The sequence below is a fragment of the Puntigrus tetrazona genome, chromosome 19 (genome assembly GCF_018831695.1).
Source record: "Puntigrus tetrazona isolate hp1 chromosome 19, ASM1883169v1, whole genome shotgun sequence".
Taxonomy (NCBI): domain Eukaryota; kingdom Metazoa; phylum Chordata; class Actinopteri; order Cypriniformes; family Cyprinidae; genus Puntigrus; species Puntigrus tetrazona.
Window position 1 is genome coordinate 15509362 of NC_056717.1, and position 23806 is coordinate 15533167.

The 23806-nt window shown below is 36.0% G+C and overlaps 1 protein-coding gene across 1 annotated transcript; it reads left to right on the forward strand.

Moving 5' to 3' along the window:
- Positions 1-175: 175 nt before the first annotated feature.
- On the forward strand, positions 176-23199 carry cpne4b (copine IVb). Its single transcript, XM_043217573.1, has 16 exons — positions 176-1327; positions 3623-3805; positions 5551-5730; positions 6905-6976; positions 7068-7142; positions 7580-7663; positions 7744-7833; positions 11768-11866; positions 14925-15011; positions 15278-15337; positions 16474-16607; positions 17026-17080; positions 17830-17881; positions 18429-18562; positions 19653-19889; positions 21527-23199. Exons 2-16 carry the CDS (start codon positions 3635-3637, stop codon positions 21656-21658), a joined length of 1662 nt encoding a protein of 553 aa, XP_043073508.1. The 5' UTR covers positions 176-1327; positions 3623-3634; the 3' UTR covers positions 21659-23199.
- Positions 23200-23806: the final 607 nt, after the last annotated feature.

Here is a 23806-nt window from a genome sequence, read left to right on the forward strand (position 1 = left end):
TTAATAGAATAGAATAGAGTAGAATAGAATAGAACAGAGCATACTTAAGAAAAGGCTATTTGTTAGCATCTATGGTTCCATTAGATCCATGGAAACTTTATATTGCACAAAAGGTATTTATGGAGGAAAAATATTTTTTTTCTGGCATCACTGCAAGAACCCTTTGGAGCATTTTATTTTTGTAAAATTCAGTGAAATTGAATAGAACTGATTCTTTATTGTATTCTTTATTGTCACCTATTATAGCAAAAAAATAATAAAATCTAAAAAAGTTATTTAATATAATATAATATAACCACACGCCTCTCAAACCATCCATGAATTAAAATAAATAGAGCGAGTCTCAATAACACTGAAACACTCAATTAAAGCTTGAGATGTCGGAACAGATCAGAATAGAACAGAATACAGTTATAGATTAGAATAGAGGAGAATAGAGAACAGTTACATGTAAAAGGGTTAAAATAAAATAGAATGGAATTATTAGCCTCTCGATTTAATTTCAGTTCATCCATGGGGTGATTAATTTGATGGACAGAAAAGTGTTTTGTGCAAGGATCCACAGGGAAGTGTGAGAACAGTAGAAATGTATAATCATCACAGAAAAAGAAAGAAAACATTAAAATAGAACAGAATAGAATAGAACAGGACAGAATAGAATAGAAATAAAAAGTGTTTTACGTGGAATCGCCTCAAGAGGGCAGACATGTCGAGATCAGCTGACACACATCTAGTTATTACCTGTTATTGAGTGCTTTTTGTCACGTAATAAATTAATAATGGCTAACTGAAAAATGCATTACCTCCACGGGAGCATCCGCACCGAATACGTCTGTTAACTTTTGCAAGATGACCGACTGCCAGACCAGGCTGCAAAGCAAAAAAAGTGCACATTTAATTCATCCTCACGTCCCACCGGAATCGTCCCAACCCCTCACCCCGCCAACGCCGTTGCTTGCTCGCATTCACCGAGGCATCCCGTCTCGCACCAACCGTAGTTAACCGGATCGACCGCCAGAGAGCAGGGTTACACCGCGTTCTCACCCCGTCCTTCCTCTCCCGCTCTCACAGCAGAGGATTAAACAGCGAAGTTAAGTGGAGCGCGCGCGCCTGCCCCGCTCTTATGTTGAGAGAGGAGACTGCGGGCTGGACTATCCATCACCTTTCACGCTGAACCCGATGGAGCTGCTTATATCACCGCAGACGATCTGGACGTAGAATCGGATTGAAAATGCGCCCAGTGCATAAACTGCACTCAGCACGATCTTAACACTGAGGAACTTTTTTTTTTCTGGCGTCGCTTGGGATTTGCTCTTCTACTTAGCGGGTAAGTTTTGTTCCTTTAATAGCACGATATTATAACGCGTTGAATTTGGTGTTTCACGGATCGATGGAACAGCAATTTATACCTTACTGTTATAGTGCATACGAGGCCGGATGACTACATTTATGGATACATTTTACATTTTATGTCTACAGGGGAAATATTACTTTGTCAGAAGTGTTTTTGAGAAAAAAAAAAAAGATTTCGGACTTGTATTGTTTAAATCCCGTGGTACCCCTGATGCAAACAGTAATATTATATGTAGCCTAATAAACAATCGAAAAAAAAGATCGAAACTGGTTAATCTAATATTTATAATTTTAATTGGTGTGGGTCCTTAAAATAAAAATGTCCAAAATGCGTTCCGTACATCTGAATGAATATTATCAGTGACTGACTTCAGTTTCTACCTTAAAGCCATTCTGATATTTTATATTAAGCTGACCTATAATAAAAAGTGGCCAAAAAAGAGTGAAAAGCCTTTAAGAAAATCTTGAAGAAGAACATGATGGCAGCTCAGTTTACAAGAATATACTTTATTTAATAAAGGGAATATAATTTAATTAATTTATTAAAAACTGTTGGCAAATCAAAGTCAGTGTGGTGCAACCGATGTCCAGGAAGCCATTTTGTTGTCATGTGACGTGACTGCGTTTAAATTATATGTTTAAGAGCAACCCTAAGAAACCTTAAGGAAACATCCTGTATTTGTTGTAGCCTAGAACAAATATTCCGTAAAGAGGTGAAAGCTTGTTTTTGTGTAATTTATTATTTTGATGTATATTTATTTGCATAACAGCAGATCAGCATTTGTTTGTCCATGTGCTTATATCTTAAATTAACATCATGAAAACTAGGCCACTGGTCCACACGAGGCTGTCCAGCAGCACGCCCCACACGGGCGCCTGTTTATTGGTCATACTGCAGGAAACTCCACGCTCTCCTGGATTGTTTCAGGACGTGCAATGCAAATGCATGGGAGCACAACAGCGCACGTACGGTACTTAAAACACCTGCAGGGGAGCTATTCGCCCGCGGTCACCTCAGTTAATCTGGCCAGGTGCATGAAATGCCGCACCAAAGCGGGGCGCTTAGGGTTGCTTACTATAAGAACTCCTAGGGGTTGCTAGCGATAGTTTTGTCCGTCTCGCAGCGCCAGAAGCCTCTGAAGGGTTTCAGTCGGCGGTAACGGCACGTAGGCCTCTTTTATCTAAAAATAACAATAATGATAACAAAAATGTGGCACTCAAAGGAAGCAGAGGGCATGAATAATTGAGTAACACACAGAGATACACGTTCTCTGTGGTATGGTCTCAGAGTATTGGGGTCAGCGCTTCGCTCTGTGTTCCAGGGAATCTCTCCCACGGGGACGACGCTGAGCTCATTCCACATGATGCCTGACTGAAGAGCAATTTCATTATAAAGCGACGTTATCGGTGTCTCTGACTTAACAAGTCACCCGTCTTCTGCTGTAATCAACACACTTATCATGCTCGAACTTGTCTGTTCAAAGGTGTAACATAATTAATTCAAATTATTTCAAGGGCTGCCGTCCTCTAGAGACTACAGTGTAAAAATGTTTTGTCAGCTAACCTATAAAACGCGCTTCGTCCGAACAGAACCGGTGGAGTTCAGAAATGTTATTTATTATAACTGAATCAGCCGAGAGACTACACCGGCGAAAGCGTTTTTAGAGGTCAAATCAGGTCGAAATCTCTTCTTAAGGTAACTGCTGGGGCAAAAAGTGGGGCAGTTTTGTTAGGTTTAAATTTTTTTTCTCTCTCAATACGCATAAATATTGTCAAATAACAAACAATATATTTAAAATAATTAAAAATTAAAATGACGTTTAATGCAATTCATGTTTGTCGATTGTGCATGCGAGTCACTTTTTAGCAAGTATGTTTGCTGCAATGTAGAACTACAGAACTTTGTCAGATTAGGTCTGTGTTATTGACTAAAAAAGCACGTCATTAATGCTGCATTTTGATTTTTGTGGGAACCATCATGTGTTATTTTTCATGATTCTTTGATGAATAGGTTTTTTTGTAGATATACAATAAAACTGAATTTTTTGCTATAGTGATTTTGTGCGCAGGATACATTGGTTGAAACCATGAGACAGTTTTTTTTCTCATGTAAACGTTTCAACTGTTTTAATCAACGTAATGCATCTTTATTGTATTAGATTCTTTAAAAAATATCCTTCTGACCCTTTTAGAACATTTGAATGGTAATGTATCTCGTAACTGTTCTATGTCGTGCTTTAAGGTTTTAACTAAACTTTTTTTTTCACAGCTTGAACTCAAAATGAGTAACATCTACGAGTCTGCTGCCACCACGCTGGGCCTCTTCAACAGCCCGTGTCTAACAAAAGTGGAGCTCCGTGTGGCCTGTAAAGGAATATCTGACAGAGATGCTCTGTCCAAACCTGACCCCTGCGTCGTCCTCAAGATGCAGTCCCATGGACAGTGGTTTGAGGTGCGCTTATGGTTATAGGTTTTGTTTTCTCTAGCACAAGCAGAATGATTGACATTTCACGAAGGAACGTCTTATTGTTACCTATTCAAAAACAGAAACTATCATTTGTGCTTTTTATAACGGTTTACAATGAATGTTTTCATACGTCATTTCAAAGAAACAATGTCATACCCTCGATATCTCTTCTCCCATCACAAACTCTCTTTCCTCTGCTTTCTTCCCTTGAAACTGCTACACGTGTAGAGAATTTTATAGCAAACTTCTGGTGTTATTGTAAGTTTTCAAGAATACTTTACTTCAGTAATTTTTTCACAGACGCTAATCTGGACTGAACAGAAGCTACTTATACAGTGCATGAGAGCTGGCTCTTTGTATTGAACTGTGTGGTTTTATGCCTGTGTGTGTGTATGACTGTTAACGGCTGATTAGTGTTCTGAGGCTGTAGTCTATGCTATGATGTGAAAGTAATATAAAATAGGGCCGTTAGATCACATAACGCACCCTGTCACGCTGTCTTGTGCCTTGCTAATAAAAACAAAGACGAGGACGTGCAGAGCTGCAAAAACTCAAGTGAAGTGGCCTGTTCGTTTTTTTGCTAGGTATCTGTGAAAGGTTTCAGTTGCAGCACAAGACAGGTGTTTCTGGCGTACGGGTGGTTTTGCTTGGCACGGTTAAGAGTACGATTCATAATTAATAAGGCAGTGCCATTTGAACTCCAGCTGTGAGCACTGAAGTTAAAAACAAAGTGATGTGTTTGAAACCGTATAAGTGGGTTGAAGGCCAGTAGTCTGGAAAATCTCATGAAACCTGTCAAGAAAATGTCTTGCTCATATTTCATTTAAAATAGGTAATTATGTTATATATATATATATATATATATATATATATATATATATATATATATATATATATATATATATATATTATTCTTCTTCTTCTTATTATTATTATTTTTTTCACACACACACGCATATACAGATTTCTCTTGTTACTGTTACTGACAAAAAATGATGTATGCCCCAATAATAGTTTTAAAAATATGATATATGATATATATATAATTTTGGGTGTCAGTAAGCTTATTTACTTTAATACACTGTTTATTCAAAATGATATATACATTTATAATATATAATATATGCATTTTCAGATTTTGCAGACAGTCTTAAGTGTCACATGATTGTTCTGAAATTATTTTAAAATGCACATTTGGATTTGGTACTTAAGAAACATTCTTATTTTTATTTGTGTTGAAAACCGTTGTGCTGCTTGGTTCCGTCATAGAAAGTTCAATAGAACAGCATTTATTTTAAATATATTTTTAACAATTTAAAAGTCTTTACTGTCACTTTCAAACCAGTTTGAAAAAAAAGTAAAAAATATTTGTAAAAAATTTTTTTTTAAAAATAGAACTGGAACTATTTTAAAAGGTTTGATATTGTCGTAATGCGACTAATAACCTGTCACAAATTCAATTTGCACTGTAAGCACAATAACCCCATTGTTCTGTAGCTCTATTCAGCTAAGGGTCATTGACATTGATTGGAGATGAGTCTGAATGTGATCTGAATTGATTCAGGATATGAACTGGTTTAGAGAAAATCCTTGTCATCATCCAGACGATTAGCCTGTAATAGCACAGGATAGGATGTCATTGATCCCGGGGGTAATATTTGTGATGAAATCCTGAATTGTGTATTAAATCAAGTGGAGTATGACCGTTGCCGTGTTCTGATTGGTTCCAGGTGGACCGGACAGAAGTGATTCGCAGCAGCATCAGTCCGGTCTTCTCCAAAGTCTTCACTGTGGACTACTATTTTGAGGAAGTACAGCGCCTCCGCTTTGAGCTGCATGACATCAGCAGCAACCATAATGGACTCAAAGAGGCTGACTTCCTGGGCGCCATGGAGTGCACACTCGGACAGGTGAATGCGAGGGACGGAGGAGTGCACACTTAACAGAAGCGCAGTAGGGAAGATGAAAGCTAGTGAATGGAGTGAGTGCGTGAGAGAGAGGATGAGTACATGAGAGGGATTGTGTGGATTCAAAAGGGTAGAAGAGAGCTCACTGGAGCAGGAAGGTGCCTGGTGGGCACAGGGACTTTCACTCCAAGCTCGTTTTATCTAGTCTATAATAAAACAAGACTACTACCGGTGGTCTATAAACAAACATAAGGGAAAGGAAGGGACTTGAGGAAAGGAAAGTTCATGTGAGGCTGAGAAGCTGAAGAATTTGGATGCTAATAACAGACTTTTTTTGTAGTAGTAGTCAACGGTGAGAACTAACTGCACACAGTAGTAGCTGTAACAATTTTTTAGTTTGTTTTTACCGCTTACATTTGTCAAGTAGCGTATATTATTTGGTTTGAAAGGTTTTGTGAGTTGAAACTGCTACATAAGTACATTTTGGAAGGATTCTTCCAGTACATGATTGGTCAAAGTAGGAATGTTACCAACTAAAATATAAAGAGCCTTGTTGGTGAATGTGGTTTAATATCTACTTTTAGCTTTGGCTTGGCTTATTAATTCACTTTATTATTTTCACTAAATTATTTTGATGCTTTAAAGGTGTCATATTTATGAGATATGTAGGTCTGACTATCAATGAAGTTATATAATTTGTGGAAAAAACCTTCTGGCTCCTGGTGTTATATCCATGCTCCTCATGAAGAACTTATAATATCATTTCTAATAAGTCTGCTTCCTTGTGGCAGTGCCTTGCTGCAGCCAAGTTAATAACATATTACTTTTTTATATATATATGTAAAAATTTAATTAATCCATTTTAGCTTTGTTTCATATAGACTTGCAGCGTAACGCAAGTCTAAATGGTTTTAAAACCATTTTTTAGCATTAAATGATTCCTTCATAAATAATACTAATGAAATCAACAGCATTCATTTAATTGTGATGCATAAAATACCATACGTCTGTTGCCAAATTAAATTACTGGTAATTCAACATTGTACATTAAATGTATGGATATCCAAACACTGCAATGTGTAATTTAAAATATCGACAAAAATTAATAAGAAATTTTTCATATTAGGGTCTGGTTTGCAGTCTGTATTCGAGTATCTGTTTGTCTCTTTTTTCATAGATTGTATCACAGAGAAAACTGTCCAAAGCTTTACTGAAGCAAGGAAACACAGCTGGCAAATCATCTATCACAGTAAGTACAGACGTCTCACCCCCAATTAATTCCCACTGCAAATGTGTGCTCTTTTGTCATAACCTGAGCGATGACTTCTTTGAAATCACAGGTCACAGCTGAAGAGCTGTCTGGGAATGATGATTATGTGGAGCTCGCCTTCAGTGCCAAGAAACTGGATGACAAGGTGTGACATCTCGATAATTGCCCAACAGGCACTTTGCAACAATATTGAGACAAACAATACCATCTGATAATGGTACTCTTTTATGAGTAGTCAGAATTCAAATGTAGCAATGCATCATCTACTGTTTTATTAGAATATACTGCTATTTTTAAATTTTCATTAAAAAGGAGGAGGACAACTTTGAGACTCAATACAGAGTGGACAATTTCGTGCATCCAGTTATAGTCCGTAATTGAGAGAAGGTCAGGGCAGGCCATTCATTACGCAATAAATGTGCCTGGGATTGATGTATGAATCCATCAAAAATTCATTAAAGCTCAAGTGTGTAATTTCTGCACCGCTAGCGCCACCAAATGTGGTCGCCAGAACACTTTCGTTTGTAGATGCTGTATTTACTTTACAAAAAAAAGAAAAAGTTTGATTCTTTCTTTGTTTAGGACTTTTTTAGCAAGTCAGATCCATTTCTGGAGATCTTCAGGGTCAATGATGATGGCACAGCATCACTTGTGCACAGAACAGAGGTGAGTTTGATATTTGATCACAAACGCATGTGAAATGCATATTGCAGAAATGTGCAAACTGTTATTTTTTCTGCTTACAGACCATTATGAACAATCTCAGTCCTGTCTGGAAATCATTCAAAGTTTCTTTAAACACACTCTGCAGTGGAGACCATGAGCGGGAGTTAAAGGTAAGACAGAAATTTTGACTATGTCCACTATATCAAACCTTTTGCATGCTATTATGATAACTAGAGAGATATTTCTCACATAAAGCAGTGAATCATCTCTTTGAAGGATGTACTGTAGCAATGTGAGAACCCTCTATATGAGGCTTTTATGTCATTTTTTTCGTTTTTTTTATTTTTTATTCTAGTCTCAGCGTGACCATTTGGTCACATTAGATTAGAATCATCTTGGCAGATTTATGTAATGGCAGTCCTATCCATTCTGCCTCACCATTGCAGCTGACATCTTTCATAGTGAGCTAATTACTGAGCGGGTAAATGGAGCTCGGCTGTTTGGAGAGTCCTGACAGTTTCCTGAGAGGAATAGACATGGTGGAACCAACGACAGAAATTGATGTTGCTGCCCTTTAGTCCTTTCAAGCCCACACAGTCATCGTGGGTTCGAGAACTTTCTGTCTTTGGGCCCAGTTGTAAAAAAACAATAATAACACTATAGAGCTACAGAGAGAAATAAGCCCTGGTATTTTCAATGATATGACAGGGATCAGAAAATTCGACTGTATGTTAATAAGGTTGTTTGGGCAGTTGATATGAAATACTGGTATGTTTTTCTGTAATTATTTTGCATTCAATATTTTAATAATTGACTTGATTTAATAATATCAACTAGTGATTAAAGTTACAAGACTTTTAGTTTAATTTAAAGTATACATCCATATTATTATTAAACTAAAATCTAGATGATAATTATACACTATTCTTGGATGTGCTGTCTAATATTTCTTTATTTAACATACCAAATTAAAATGTTTAGTTGATATGTACAGTACTGTTCAAAGTTTGGGATCAGTGATTTTTTTTTTTTTTTTTTTTTTTTTAAAGAACTTTTAATCGCCACTAAAACAGCAATATATGCTGGTATGGCCAAAAAAAAAGCAAACATGCAAGCTATTCTACTGAAAGCAGACTTATATTAATACACTTTTTTTCTTCAAACAACTCCAATATTTCAAACTCTAGATCTTTATTACTCTTGAAAGGCTTGCATTGCATTGTGGTTGTTCAATAAAACTGTGCAGCATTGAAAGATTTTTTTTCCATTTATATATTTTGTGTGTAGCGCCCACCCTTTAACTACTTTTTAATAGCAAGAAGTATGTGTGTGTGTTTGGGTATTCACTCATGAAATCTCCTAAGATTTTATTGCTTTCTTTCCTTCTCTCTCTCTCTCTCTCTCTCTCTCTCTGTCTCACACACACATTCAGATCTCAGCACTGCAGGTGTAAGATCCTCATTGGTATGCCAATGCAGAAGTGGGGATAGGAGAGCTGTATCGTAATAATCTGTCTTTAAAGATGATTCTCTTTGTATTCTCATAACGGCACAGAGTTTAGATGAGATTTAGTCTAGTTCATACCACACTGAGATCCTGCACAAAAAGCTGTTTGGAAGTAAAGCCTTTCTAAACGTTCACATACTGTGCGGGTGACATTTCAGAGGAACGAAAGACACGGGCTAAGAAAGAGACAAAGAGGGCAAAATTAAGAGCTGATGTCTCAAAATGTGTAATTGAGAGCTGAATCGCTTGATCAGCTCGATGTTGGCACTTTACTTTGCTGCTCTCAGCTTCACTTGAAAATAACCACCACTTACAGCAAATTAACTAATGCCTTAAATGCTTGGAAACAAACCACTCTGAGTGAAGCCTTTAGCAATTATACTAAGTGGCTGAATGTGCAACATGTTCATTTAAAGCTGGTTAAAAGGCATTTTAAATGCTTAAATGCTCAAAATATTAGTCCAAATATTTATAGGTGGTGCTGACCGGTCTAGGACATATATAGTTAGACAGATGGGAAAACAGTTATTTTGGGCGACATGCCTCTGAATAAACATGAACTGGTTTGTTTAATATTCATGACTTCTTTACACTCAACGCACCACGGACAGCAATGTCTCTGCAGCGAAAACACACATTGAATTCAGATTCGCAGGGTAATAGAGCACTGCAGTTTTATTCATGTTGTGAGAGATAGTTGTGTGAGACAAGGCAGTTTAAACCTTTATGTTATTTTGCGAGCTCACAATCACTCTGTTGTTTTGATGGGTTACATTTCTGTGTTCTTTCATCCATATCTGAGCCCCATCTGTTGTATAGCACGATACAATTGCATAAACTCATTCATGCGAATTATGTCATAAATTTTTCGTAGAAGGAGAGAAAAGAGTTATGGAAAGTACAGTTGTGACGTAACTCGCAGTAAGCGGGTTATGTTTTATTTCTCATCGCGGTAAACAAGGTGTTTATGCAGATTTTGATATGGTCATTTATCATTTAAGCACTTTATGAAATCTTTGACAAATATCAGCGGAACTGGCCCTAAAGCAACACAAATTGTGCAATTATCATTTAAAATCTATGTTAGAAAAACTTTGTGTGCATCTCTATGCAGTTTTCTTACTGTATATATTGTTAGAGTGATTCAAAATGAACTTTGAGCCATTATAGTTGTATTTTTATAGATAAATATAACATTTGTTTTCTTAAAAATATACATGAATGTGTGTGTGTATTTACATATTATGAAAATTTTTTTTTTTTTTATTTTGGATGCAATTAAACAGCAGCACAATTTGACAGCACTAATATATATTTATAATCTTTTTATTTGAATTAATATTAATAAGTTTACCAACTTTATATGGAGTAAAGAAGCAGGTGTGACTTTTGCATGTTGAGTTATTGCCGGTTCTCGCTTCTACAGCTGAAAAGTCAACCACAGCATCTCTGTATTAATATTTTAAATGGCCTTCAAATTTTGATTACCACCCGCTTATGTCTCGGCATCAATGATTCATTAACAGCAATGCTACAGTGTGCTGTCTTCCTGCCACTCCTGCAACACACCCACATTCACAATGACACATATACACACACGCTCCGGCGTACCAATGAGAGTGTTAAATCTTTAAAACAACAATGTGACAGTAGGTATTAAAATTAAAGACGTGTTGTGATAACAAGATGACCTACTGCAGTGTGTCTTTACATTTGTATGACTAGTAAATGCTTTCACAATCCTTTATTGCTTTGTGAAACTTTAGACTCTTCAGCTGGTTCCAGTTTCAACAGCGACTAGATAGAAGATCTCGTAAATGAACTGTGCCATTTCGGTTTCACTGTAGCAGAAAAAGCTGATGCCGTTTTCATTTTGCCTGCTCTTGTGCGTTGTTAATTATTTTAGCACTTACTGTTTGGACACACTGTTTACTTTGTGCATGTTTTTACTGTATGGGCAATCTGTTATTTGTTGTTCCTTAAAGCAACTTTAAGATTAAAGCAACTGTTTCCAAACCAGTATAAATTAATTTTTTTCTGTTGAACACAAAAGTAGATATTGTGAAGAATGTGAGTAGCTAAATAGCTGGCGGTAGCTATTGACTTCCATAGTACTTTTTTTCCATGCTATGGAAGGCAATAGGTACCGTCAAAAAAACGATTTGCTAATGTGGTAATAAAAAATTATGTTTTTTATGCAAGTTTGCTGTTTAATTTTTGCAGGTGCAGAATTAAGCAGAATTATTACATGAGTTTTTGTATGTACTGTACGTTTGTGTGTGTGTGTGTGTGTGTGTGTGTGTGTGTGTGTGTGTGTGTGTGTGTGCGCGTGTATAAGACAACGTGACCTTTAGTCCTGCTGTAGAAAATTACTTAGCACAGGATATTTATCACAGTTCTTTAGGGACTGAAGTCTCACACCCTCATGCACAAAGGTAAAATTATTCACAGATTTATTTACTGCATTAAGTATGTAGCTCAGCATATTAGAGAAGTAGGATAATGATAGTTTAGTGTGTCATAAGGCAATTATTATGTTTTAGCTTATTGAGCTGTATCATAAACATAATCTTTTTATTGTCTTTTTTCTTGTTGTAGTGTACAGTATGGGATTGGGATTCAAATGGCAAACATGACTTCATAGGGGAATTTCAAACCACCTTCAAGGAGATGAAGGCAGCCATGGATGGAAAGCAGGTATGACGCACACACAGTCAAAAATGTCCAACTCTTATCAACTCAAAGTACTATTGTCAAAATGAACCGAGAAATCAGTTTAATGCAATTCAGTGGTTCACCTTTGTAATTATTCACCCATAATCATTTAGAATTATATCCGTTCATAGCACTATGCCCGCTGCTTTAGCAAGAAACACTACTAAGATGCAAGACCCTTGGGTTAAAATAAATCTAAAAAGTGCGAAGACATTATAAGATTTTTGAAGTGCTGAATATACCCTGAAGCACATGGAACTGAGTAAGAGCAATAGCATACATACTTCATATCTCCAGCTCATGGATATGTGCAAAGAAGAAAGCCTTCATTAATAAAAACTCATATCACATCTTGACTGGAGCTTGCCCATGGGCATGTGAACGGCTGCAGAAATTCAAAGAAGATTCTGTGGTCTGATGAGGCCAAAATTTAACCTTTGAGTCTTAATTCTAAGCACATAAAGCCTTTGTAAAAAATTTAGCTTTTCACATCCTATCCAACCTGATGGGTCTTCAAGGGTTTTTAGATAACGATTCACAGTACTGTGATGCAGACTTACACAAAGCAGCACTGTAGTCCACCCAGAATACCTTAGCAATTATATTTTCTACATTCCAGCTCCTCTTATAGATTCCACGAATCTCTTTATTGTCTGTTGAGAGCCTCGGGTCTGTTATGCAGCGGAAGCTCAGTCAGTGTGAAGCTCTTACGGTTCCGCTGTGTTTTCTCTTGCAGGCGGTGTGAAACAAGCCTAACACTTACTTTTTTATCTTTGTATATCTCACTTCCTCAGTTTTCATCTCCTGTTCTCTACTCATCCCGCCTGTGTCATAACGGACACTGTATTCATCATGTCATCTCTCTGTCCGTTTGCCTTCCTCGCTGTTTCTTTTGAGCTTCTTTTTGCCCTTGATTTTATAGAAAATCCTGATCTATTGTCACCAAGGACACAATATAAGCTGCGGGAGGACAGAGAGAATAATTAGTGTTACTGTATGGAGCAGAAGTGAACGGATACACAAAGGAATAAAGAAAGAATAAAGAAAAAGCAGCAACTAGAGAGAGTGAGAAAGAAAGCGATGTGTATTAGTGCTGTGTCAGATAGATGATTGCAATGGCGTGTTTTGACAGTTTAGGGCACTGTAGTGATGAACTGGGTGACTGAGGCACCGACCATGATGCCTCCTGTTAAGTAAACTCTTCTGTGTTCTTATATACACTACTGTTCGCAGGTTAGGGGCGGCAAAATTGTCTTGTGCCATCAAGGCTGCATTTATTTGCTCAAAAACACACATGCACACAGTCAAAAATTAAGATTTGCAATTTTTATCAACACAAAGTACTATTGTCAAGAAAAAAGAAATCAGTTTAATACAATTAATCATTAATTAATTATTCAGAATTGTGCACAATTATAGCATTATGCCCACTGCTTTAGCAAGAAACACTACTAAGATGCAAGTTTCACCAAGGCTGCATCTATTTACTTAAAAATACAGTAAAAATAAAAAAGTTTTTTGTTTTAAAATGTTAATGTATTCTGTAACGGCAAAACTCAATTTTCAGCTTTAATCTGATTCTTCAAAAATTATTTTAATATGCTGACTTGGTGCTTAAGAAACGAATATTATTAATGCTGAAAACTGCCACTTGTACCACTTAATGTTTTTAACACATTTTGATGAACAGAAAGTTCAAAAGAACTGCATTTATTTTAAGTAAGAAGTCTTTGATTATATAGTAAAAGTTTATATAAAAACACATTTGATCAATTTAATGCACCCTTGGTAATAAAATCATTAAATTCCTAAAGATGCACACACAAACACACACACATATATATATATATATATATATATATATATATATATATATATATATATATATATATATATATATATATATATATATATATATATATGTGTGTGTGTGTGTGTGTGTGTGTGTGTGTGTGTGTGTGTGTGTGTGTGTGTATAAACATACGCAAACACTAAGACTAACAGAGCCAAGCATTATATATAGCAGAGTTCTACATACAAACATATCTCACTTCAAAAAGAATACTGGTGAATCATTTATTTTAAACAGTTCAGTTATAGAAGCAGATCTCATAATTCATATAGTGGGTGATGTGTAGCTGTCCACATACTTCCAAATGACCATGTTTATAATAAGTACACACACACACACACAGTGTTATTGAGCCACATACACTTTCAGGCATCAGTCTATAGCATGATAGTATGAAAGAGTTCACTCTGTTCCGTCGCTTCTCTCGTTTGAAATCTATTACCTGCTGTGCAGATTAGTAGTCATTGTGTTGCTTTAAATTCCATTAACTTCATATTCACCATCATCCCCTTGGATGCTCAGAGGAGCAAAGTCGACAGGCTTCAGCGTACGCTTCTTGTTGCATTTGTTAATCAGTGGAACAACTCGTCCGTCAGTTCGCTCTGATTGCCCTGCTAGCGGGGTTCACAAACAGGTGCTTCATTTTCAGTGGGAAACTCGGATGCTTTCCTTCTCTAGCATGCTCTTCAAGACCTGATTTGAGATCTTTAGAACAAGCTGAGATAATTGCAGATGCATATAAATCATGAATTTGAGGCAGATCTTTGGATTGTTGGCGTCACTCAACTATTGTATCACGTTAGAAATGTAAAATGATTAAAGAACTGTTAGTCTCGGATAGACATATCTTTTTTGCCCTGACAGGAGAAGCAACAAACTGATCTTTGCCAAAAGGTGACTTATCAACACTGACATGCTTGTGAAAGTCTGGCCTGCACCGCCAGCTTACAGTCAATCACTCACATTTTCTGAAAGGCTCAACTGCAGCTACTATGTTATACTGAGTCTTTTAGACATCCGTCTGTCATTGTGCCTCTTAGCCTGTGGGCATACATCACAAGCCAACCTCAGACCTCAGATGAAATACCTGCAAGCCCAAGCTATTCATCTTATGGCTCAGTGAAGTTCAGTACAGAGCTGAATGAATGGTATGGTGTTACCATTGTACGTTTGACATGTTTCTGACAGATCCAGTGGGAGTGTATTAATCCTAAGTACCAAGTGAAGAAGAAGAATTACAGAAATTCTGGAATGGTAATTCTTACTCTGTGCAAGGTGAGGACTCCCGACACTTTATGTCTAATATGTGTATGTGCATTGCTTTTTATTGTTTGATATGGATTTGATATGGTCACTTTTTGTCATAAAAACCAAATAGTTAACTTCTATGGGTGCTGTGCAGTGTTATTTATAATAACTACTGTATTTAAACAGTGCTGTATCATAGATGATTACTGTGTTTTTGTACACCTGGAATGATCAGTTAACCAGCCAGGACCAGAACTATCAGTTTAATGAGTGTTATTTTATCTCTGTTTTAGATCATTAAGATGCACTCTTTCCTGGATTACATCATGGGAGGATGTCAGATTCAGTTCACAGTAAGTAGTTCTAGAAGTATCTTACTGCCATCTTAATCTTTCAGCTAAACCGAACTCCACTGATAGCAAGAGAATTTGTATATCGTGCAATCTAGTGATTTAGTGTCTAGCTGCATGTCTTTAATGTATACATTATGTGTTATTTGAATGAAATTTCTGTAATTATTTACTCATTTTATTTCAAATCCTAGGACTTTCTTTCTTGTGCTCAACACTAAAGTGAAATATTGAAGTATTACTCGCTTTTCCATGAAGTTACAATTCAATACAATACAACAGAAGCAGAAAATTTAAAGGGATAGTTCACCCAAAACTTCTGCTATTAATTACCCTGTTTCCCTGTTGTCGTTAAAACCTTTGTTCATCTTCCGAACAGCAACGCAGATTAATATTTAGCACTTTACAAGAAAGGTAGTACGGACATTGTTAAAATAGTCCTTGTGATATTAGTGGTTCTAATTTTTACCAAGTTATTAGAATCATTTTTTATGTGCAAAGAAAACAAAAATAACAAAAATATTTCTTCTCTTCCAACCACATGTGGTACTTTCATGAATTCCTGTCGAAGTCTGATGCGGAAGAAATCATTAAATAAGCTCTTTAGGAGATGAACGAATGTCTTATGGGTTTGAAACAACATTAAATTATTTACATAATTAATGACAACATTTTAATTTTTGGATGACCTATGCCTTTAAAGTTTGTAGCAATTAAAAGAATGTCCAATTCATTAATGATTTTAGATTAATATCTTTTTAATAAATCACTTTACTTAGTTCACAAAACCATCCTGAATAAATCAAAATCATTTCAATTCCAATCACTAATCTAGTTACAGTGGCTTTTGTTCAAAGATTTGTAAGAATAATTACTTAACTTTTAGTCTTGAAGCTGTCATAGAACTTGAAATGTGGTGTATACGATTTATTTATGCACACATATAGACTTTTATGGTGTTTTTACATCCTTTTTGAGGCTTGAAAGTTCTAATCATTGCAATTCTTCAACAATTTTGCCTTATGTTTCCCACGGGAGAAAAAAAAATCGTACGGGTTTGGAACAACATGAGAGTAAGCAAATAATGCCAAATTGAAATTTTTGGGTGAATTATGCCTTTAACAAGTGTTGTTCTGCAGGTGGCGATTGATTTCACCGCCTCAAACGGAGACCCCCGAAACAGCTGCTCCCTCCACTACATCCACCCTTACCAGCCCAACGAGTACCTCAAAGCGCTGATCGCTGTTGGGGAGATCTGCCAGGACTACGATAGGTGACCCACCAATCAGTCCCTCAATGAGTCAGCCAGTCAACCAATAAATCAGTTAATCAATCACACAACCAGTCAAGCAAACAGTAATTTTGTCAAATGAAAGTGAATGGGCTTACTAACAGAGCTACTCCATCACAAAATGTTTACACCAGATATTTTCTCAGTACAGGCCATTAACCAAACACTCAGACCAATTAATCAATCAATTATACATTGCATCATTTAATCAGGGATGCAGAGGTGTCATGTCAAGGATTGTCTTTCTACACTTCAATCACTTTCTCGCCCAAGACGTCACTTAAACTCGGAGTCAATTATATTTGACCCCTCACAATGTCACATCCCTGCTCACCTCATTGCTCATCTCTGGGGCTCAATGCGCGCTCATTAATCCTTCCCGCTTCTGATCCGTTTCCAGCGACAAAATGTTTCCCGCTTTTGGCTTTGGAGCCCAAATCCCACCGGACTTCAAAGTAAGTTCATTATTTTAATATGTTAAGAGCCACTTTAAGGCCAAACTGTTAAGATTTTTTTATATACTTGCATTTTCTTTTTTTATTGATTGATTGATTTAACTTTATTTGTAAGACTGCCAGACATTTACCAAAATATTATTATAATTTTTTTTTTATTTGACTGACTTATCTAAGATTTGACTGAATTTGTAGCTTGATTATAAGACCACAAGTTGTTGCCAATACAGTACAATAAATTGCCATGGAAACCAGAGCGCTCTCTCACCGTTACCTGACAGGAGATTTCTGAATAATTCATGAACTGCTGATGCCCTTTTACAATAATCACCTCATCATTTCTGCTAATCTATGCCAATCACTCTAAATCAGGTCATCTGATTGGCTGCCATGTTACAATCAGAGGTTATGGCCATGGTGTGGTACTAAGAATGCGTTTTAGTAGACCGCAGTCCGAGCCACAGGAAAGCTCCATGTATTATGCATGATTTTATCCCTTCCATTGGCTGCAATAACTCTGAATATAAATGAACCATAAGAACTTCTGAATAAAATAAAGAAATGAAATGTTTTGCTTCTTCTGGTACAATATATATGCCTTAATATCATAATCTAATATGAACAGAGTTCAAAGTTTAAATCGATCGAGTTATTTGTTTCTAAAAGCGACAGACTTGCTCCGCCATCGCTTCCACTGATCTTTCAGTTTTTTGTCACTTAACTGTGACTTCTTTCCTTCCTCAATACAGGTTTCTCATGATTTTGCAGTCAATTTCGATGAGGACAACCCGGAATGCGCTGGTGAGTCGTCAAAGTGTACAGAGCTACATAACTTCATGCCTTGAAAAACGTTTCTTTTTGCTTTCTAAGTTCAATGGAATCCAATGCATTCCTGCCATATGAGTCAAACATCTCCCACACACACTCAATGGCAAACAGATGTTGGGTTTTTAAAGCATGATCTGTGAGCTTGTTAACCGATGCTCATGCATTTAAACATTTAATGAACAAATACATTAATAAACAATCCGTCTATATAACCTCTATTCATCGCTGAGCTCAAAGCTCATGTTTTAATCAGACATTTTCAGGGCAGTGAATGTAAATGACCACCATTAAAAAAGAATGGGTAATATCTCACAAAACAGATATTTAGTCAGTGCAGAAAATAAAACGGAACACATCTAAACATTTTAACGCTTTTCATAGGTTTTATTTCTTACCACATTTTGTTTTAAGAATAGAATTATTTACAAAAAAATTTTGAGGTTTAAAATAAAATGAAATATGTTGGAAAACAAATGAGTGTATATAACAAGTGACCTGAGCTGCTGTGTGTGTTTTGCAGGTATACAAGGTGTTGTGGAGGCTTATCAGAATTGCCTCCCGAAAATCCAGTTGTACGGTCCTACTAATATTGCTCCCATCATCCAGAAAGTTGCCAACTCTGCCTCAGAGGAGATGCACACCAAAGAGGCCATGGTTAGTCAGAGAGAAAGAGAGAGAGAGAGAGAGAGAGAGAGAGAGAACACGTTTAATTAGACTGAAAAACTGCACAGCACCATATTGACTCCATCTGCTTTACTGCTGCTGCCTTTTTATAAAAACAACCCAAGTTGCTGATGTGTGTAGAATAAAAAAACATGCAGTAGAAGCAAAATTATTACTTAATTAGGATTTTATATAATATACCGTATTAATCTTTTTAACAATATCACTTTACTTGAGAAGCCAAACTGCATTCGATGAAAAGGCTTGCTCTCAGAAAATCTACATACTTAATTTTTTTTTTCAGTGAACAAAGCGATATTGTGAAATACAATAATTTACTGTTAAGTAACTTTTTATTTTAATGTATTTTAAAAAGCTTATTTTAAAATGTGAAATCTGAATTTTAAGTCTAGTCTTCACTGTCTAATATGCTTTGGGTGAAGCATTTCTTCTCTTTATCAGTGTTGTTGTTTTTATCAGTAAGTTATCAATTTTATCTTTTTAATGAAAAAAACATTAACCATCAACCATTATATATATATATATACATAGTTACTTTATTTATTTATTTTCATTTTTATGTCCCACCATAGAACATATTGATACATACAACACACATATATACTATTATATTATATATAATGTATGGATGTTTTTTTTTTTATTTAATTGATGTAAATTGATAGTAAAGACTATTTAAAAATATTAGCCTGAAAATAATTGTATTCCAATTAAGTGATATTCAGTTAACTTTCTATTTATTAAAGAATTTTCAAATGATTAATAAAAATATTTGAATAGTATTTTAAATTGTAATAATATTTCATAATATTACTATATTTACTGTATTTTGTCCAAATAAATTACAGCCTTGGTGAGCATCGAAAGACTTCTTTCAATAACTTGAAAATGTTCATCTAATTTTATTCTGTACCCCACTGGCTACTGGCAAGAAACCATTTTTGTTTATTTTGGGGCTTTGGGTGCAAGACAAAGATCACCCGGTGTTCATACTTGTGTGAGTCTCAATTTTTAAATGTTTTCTCACATTTTATTCATCTCAATTTTTGTCATTGATTAGGAATACTTCATACTGCTAATCCTGACAGATGGCGTGATCACAGACATGGCGGATACACGAGAGGCCATCGTCCACGCCTCTCACCTGCCCATGTCCGTCATCATCGTCGGCATAGGCAGCGCGGACTTCAGCGACATGCAGATGCTGGACGGTGACGATGGAATCCTCCGCTCTCCTAAAGGAGAACCCGTCCTGAGGGACATCGTGCAATTTGTGCCCTTCCGCAACTTCAAACACGTGAGTAAAATCGCAGCATCCTGAAGTAAATAATAACAAATTCATTTTAAATCGGCTTTTAAAAACAAATTTGTCGGGATCTGTTGAAAGCATGAACACAGAAATCAAAATCTGAATTACTAACAAGCTGAAGCATAATGGAACAGATGTGACTAATGAAGAGAAATGCTTCATTCTTAGGTTTGGTGATTTTAAGAAACTGTATGGTAGCTCTGGTCAGGGCATAGTCACGAAAACCAAACTACAAGAGGATGGCGCACATCTGAAGGCATCCAGGTTTCTTTTCATCTCTCTCCTCTCTCAGGTCAGCGCGTTGCTCTCGCAGCTGTCTCTCTGAGCTCCAATAACAAGCATCTCGGTGCTGGAACAGAGGGAAGGAAAACATCAAAGCTCTTAGATTTTACAGGCCTGTGTTTAGTTTAATTAAGGAAGCGCGAAATCATTCATGCAGAACAGTCTTCATTATGAAAACATTTTTTAAGAGACGTAAGGCGTATTCTGTCCTGCTTTAACCCAGCAATATTCAATGCATCTGAAGCTGAGTTCGTGCAAAGTTCAGGTTTTTTTGTTCCATTCTGAGTTAAAATGGGACAAAAATGCCTTTGGTTTCTTTATGATCTCTTAAAAAAACCTGGTGTGTCATCAGTATTATTATTAATGATTTAGTATTTTTCATAAATATTAATTTAGTAATTTATAAATCATTTATTGTGCATGTAAAAATGGCAGCTGTGAGAAGAAAATGGAACGCACTGGCAGCAACACATGAGAGAGACATGATTGATAATTAATTTTTAATATAGCAACATTAGATTGCGGCTAACTGCACAACTTTTTATGACCCAGATATGTATATATATACAGAGTATGAATACAGTGTAAATAATCAGTTCGCCACAATACTTAGCTGTTGATTGATCGATTGATTTAGCAATTGCCTGAAATATTTATTTCTTATCAGCAACATCACACCATCCACCCTTTTCTAGAATTTATATTGATAAAGGAGTTATAAAAGGAGTTTCTCTTTTTAATTTAGGGCAGATACCTGAATTTCAAATTGTATAAAAAAAAATGTATAAGTATTTCAAAATGTATGTCTTATTATAATTAGCTTTATTGTTAATTATTAGCATTATTGTTTTATTTTAAATTATTGTTTTTATTTTTTAAATAATTTTTTTTGAGATAACTGTTGATGCACTTATGCTTTTTTTTTAATCTTCAGGTTTTTCATTTGATTTATTGAACCTGTTATCCAAGGTTTCTTGTGCAATATACTCCAGAGAAGGGCTTTGTTTTGCTTTTTTCTTCACAGTCTGGAAGACGGCTGTAAGGAAACCTGCTACCTCAGGTCAACTTCTGCAATATCACACAATTCATAAATATAGCGCAGCTCTAAAGGTGTGAAGTTGGTTGTCCGATACGAATGCTTCAGCGAGAAACCGAGCGTGTGCGTGTGTGTGTGTACGTGTTTATTTTTAGCTCGGTCCTGCTGGGTTTTCTCTGGTCTGTCTCCACCTATTTTGCGGATGGAGTGAAATAGGAGTGGCACCTTTCCTGTATCACCTACTCAAGCACAAGAGAGTGTGAGATTTCATCTATGTTCCCTTCTCTCCGTCTTTTCTTCCACACAGGCCTCTCCTGCAGCGCTGGCTAAAAGTGTGCTGGCTGAGGTTCCCAATCAAGTGGTGGATTACTACAATGGAAAAGGCATCAAGCCCAAATGCCTGTCGGACTTTGAGTCTTCCAGAGCATTCAGTCCCTGAGCCACGCACAGCCATATTCGTCTTCAAGACATCTTCACTGATCATTTCAGAGCTTGCTGTGTCAATATCGGAATCGACAAGCAGGTCCATCCTTATTGTTTTTTTCACTCAGGTTTCCAATAGCATTGGGCAGAAATGTCCTTAGCTGTCCATATTTTTACACAATTGTTAGTTATATTAAAGATGCACTCAGACATTTGTTTGGTTTTCCTGGCTAATATGGCTAATATCACATCAAAGTCTGAAAAGACATTTTTGAATCCAGCTCGCAGAAAGAACGAGGAGAGTAGAGCCAGAGGGGTTATACTGGTGCCGTGACCCGGAAGATTTTAAACATTTTTAAAAAGTATTATGTGTGAAATGTGGTTGTAATCAACGAATGCTCCTTTAACATAAATGGGATAGAGTCCTTTCATTGCAACCAAACCAATCTGCCAGCACCTACTTTGTGTAAATAGAAGGAAATCCGAAAAAATGAAGCCTTCAGCTGGACTGTCTTCCTTTAGATTCAGATGCCAGACTAATTCCAAATTGCATTTGTTCATTATTTTTTGTTTTATTTATATTATTTACTGTTATTTTTGGTGGACCTGCTATAAAAGGGCTATAAAGTCCAATATAGTATATTATTCCAATGCGTAATAGTTTAGGAGGCAAGTGATTATCAGATATTGGCCAGCGCATGACCAATGCTCATTTAGTGAACACTGTTAGAACTTTATATTTAAAAGTTCAACCATTTTATCCATTTATTTAATTTACCTGCAAAAAGTTTGTGGTTGGTAAGAATTTTATATTTTTGATAGACCTCTGTGACTATCCTCACCAAGTCTGCATTATCAAAAATGATTAAAATCCTGTTTTTTATTTGAATATATTGTAGCATTTATTTATGTGATGGCAAAGCTGAATCAGCAATGTTTCTCCAGTCTTTAGTGTCACATGATCCTTCATAAATCATTTTAATACGCTGATTTGCTGAAAAAATACAAGCCAAACTGACAGTATTCTTTTGAAATTTAAATGGTCTGTAGCCTTTTAAATTTCTTTGTTAATACTTTTAATCAATTTAATGCCTCCTTGCTGAATAAAAAAAAATGTGTTCCTTTCTTACCCACCCCAAACTTTTGAAAGGTATGTATTTATTTTTAATGTGAGGCCTTTATGACTTACAATTGTTACATAAAATTAAGTGTCTTGTATATAGCTCTATAAACAAATTAATATTTATTTGAAAGCATGTGGAATGGATTCTGTGAATACAGTACTTACGATATTTAGGCATTGTTTGTTTTTGTTCTTTTCTACAGGTTTCTTGATAATTGTTTTGCAGAATTTCTTAACTTCATCTAAGTCATTTCAGATATTTGGAAATGGTAGATGTGTATTTCTGGTGCTGTCTTAGATACATTTTTCATTTCCTTTTACACATTTCTTTCTTTCCTTCTTCCTTGCGTTTGGAGCGTGTGTGTATGTATGCTTGCTTACTACCGAAACCAGGACTGTATTTTGCATGTTGCCAATAAAAAAGGTTTTTGCCACTTTTGTTTCTCACTTTTTATTTTGATACTCTAGTTCACTGGAAGCACGTGCTCAGCACACACACGTCTCTCACACCCGATAATACGCTCCAGATCTTCAGTGCTACAATACTTTAATTCACTAAATGACTCTTTAACAGACATCAGAAGATCTTGAGAAAAGAGTCCTGGTGGCGTGATCACCTCTTTGAGGGGAATCTTTGAAGTCTAAACACACAAACATGCACACATTTCTCACCACACATGCACACAGCCTTTCAATTAGCTCCATCATGTATAATTAAACAATCACCAGGACATCATATCCAACAGGTCCATTAGTTAAAAATTCTGATTATATATTGTTAGTGATTTTGCAGATACTTTCTCATTCAAGACAACAGCAGGGATTGAAATCTGAGGTTGAATGACTTTCACAAGGGCAAAGTATTGCTAGGGGACTCGCATTAGATCTTCATTTCATGAATATTCACCATCTTTTAAATAATAAGCATGAATATTAACTAAGGTCCATATTTATTGTGCTGTCAAATAATTATATCATGCTTAATCACTTATAAAATATGTTTTTGTTTAAATAGTGTGTGTGCACTGTGTGTGTGTGTGT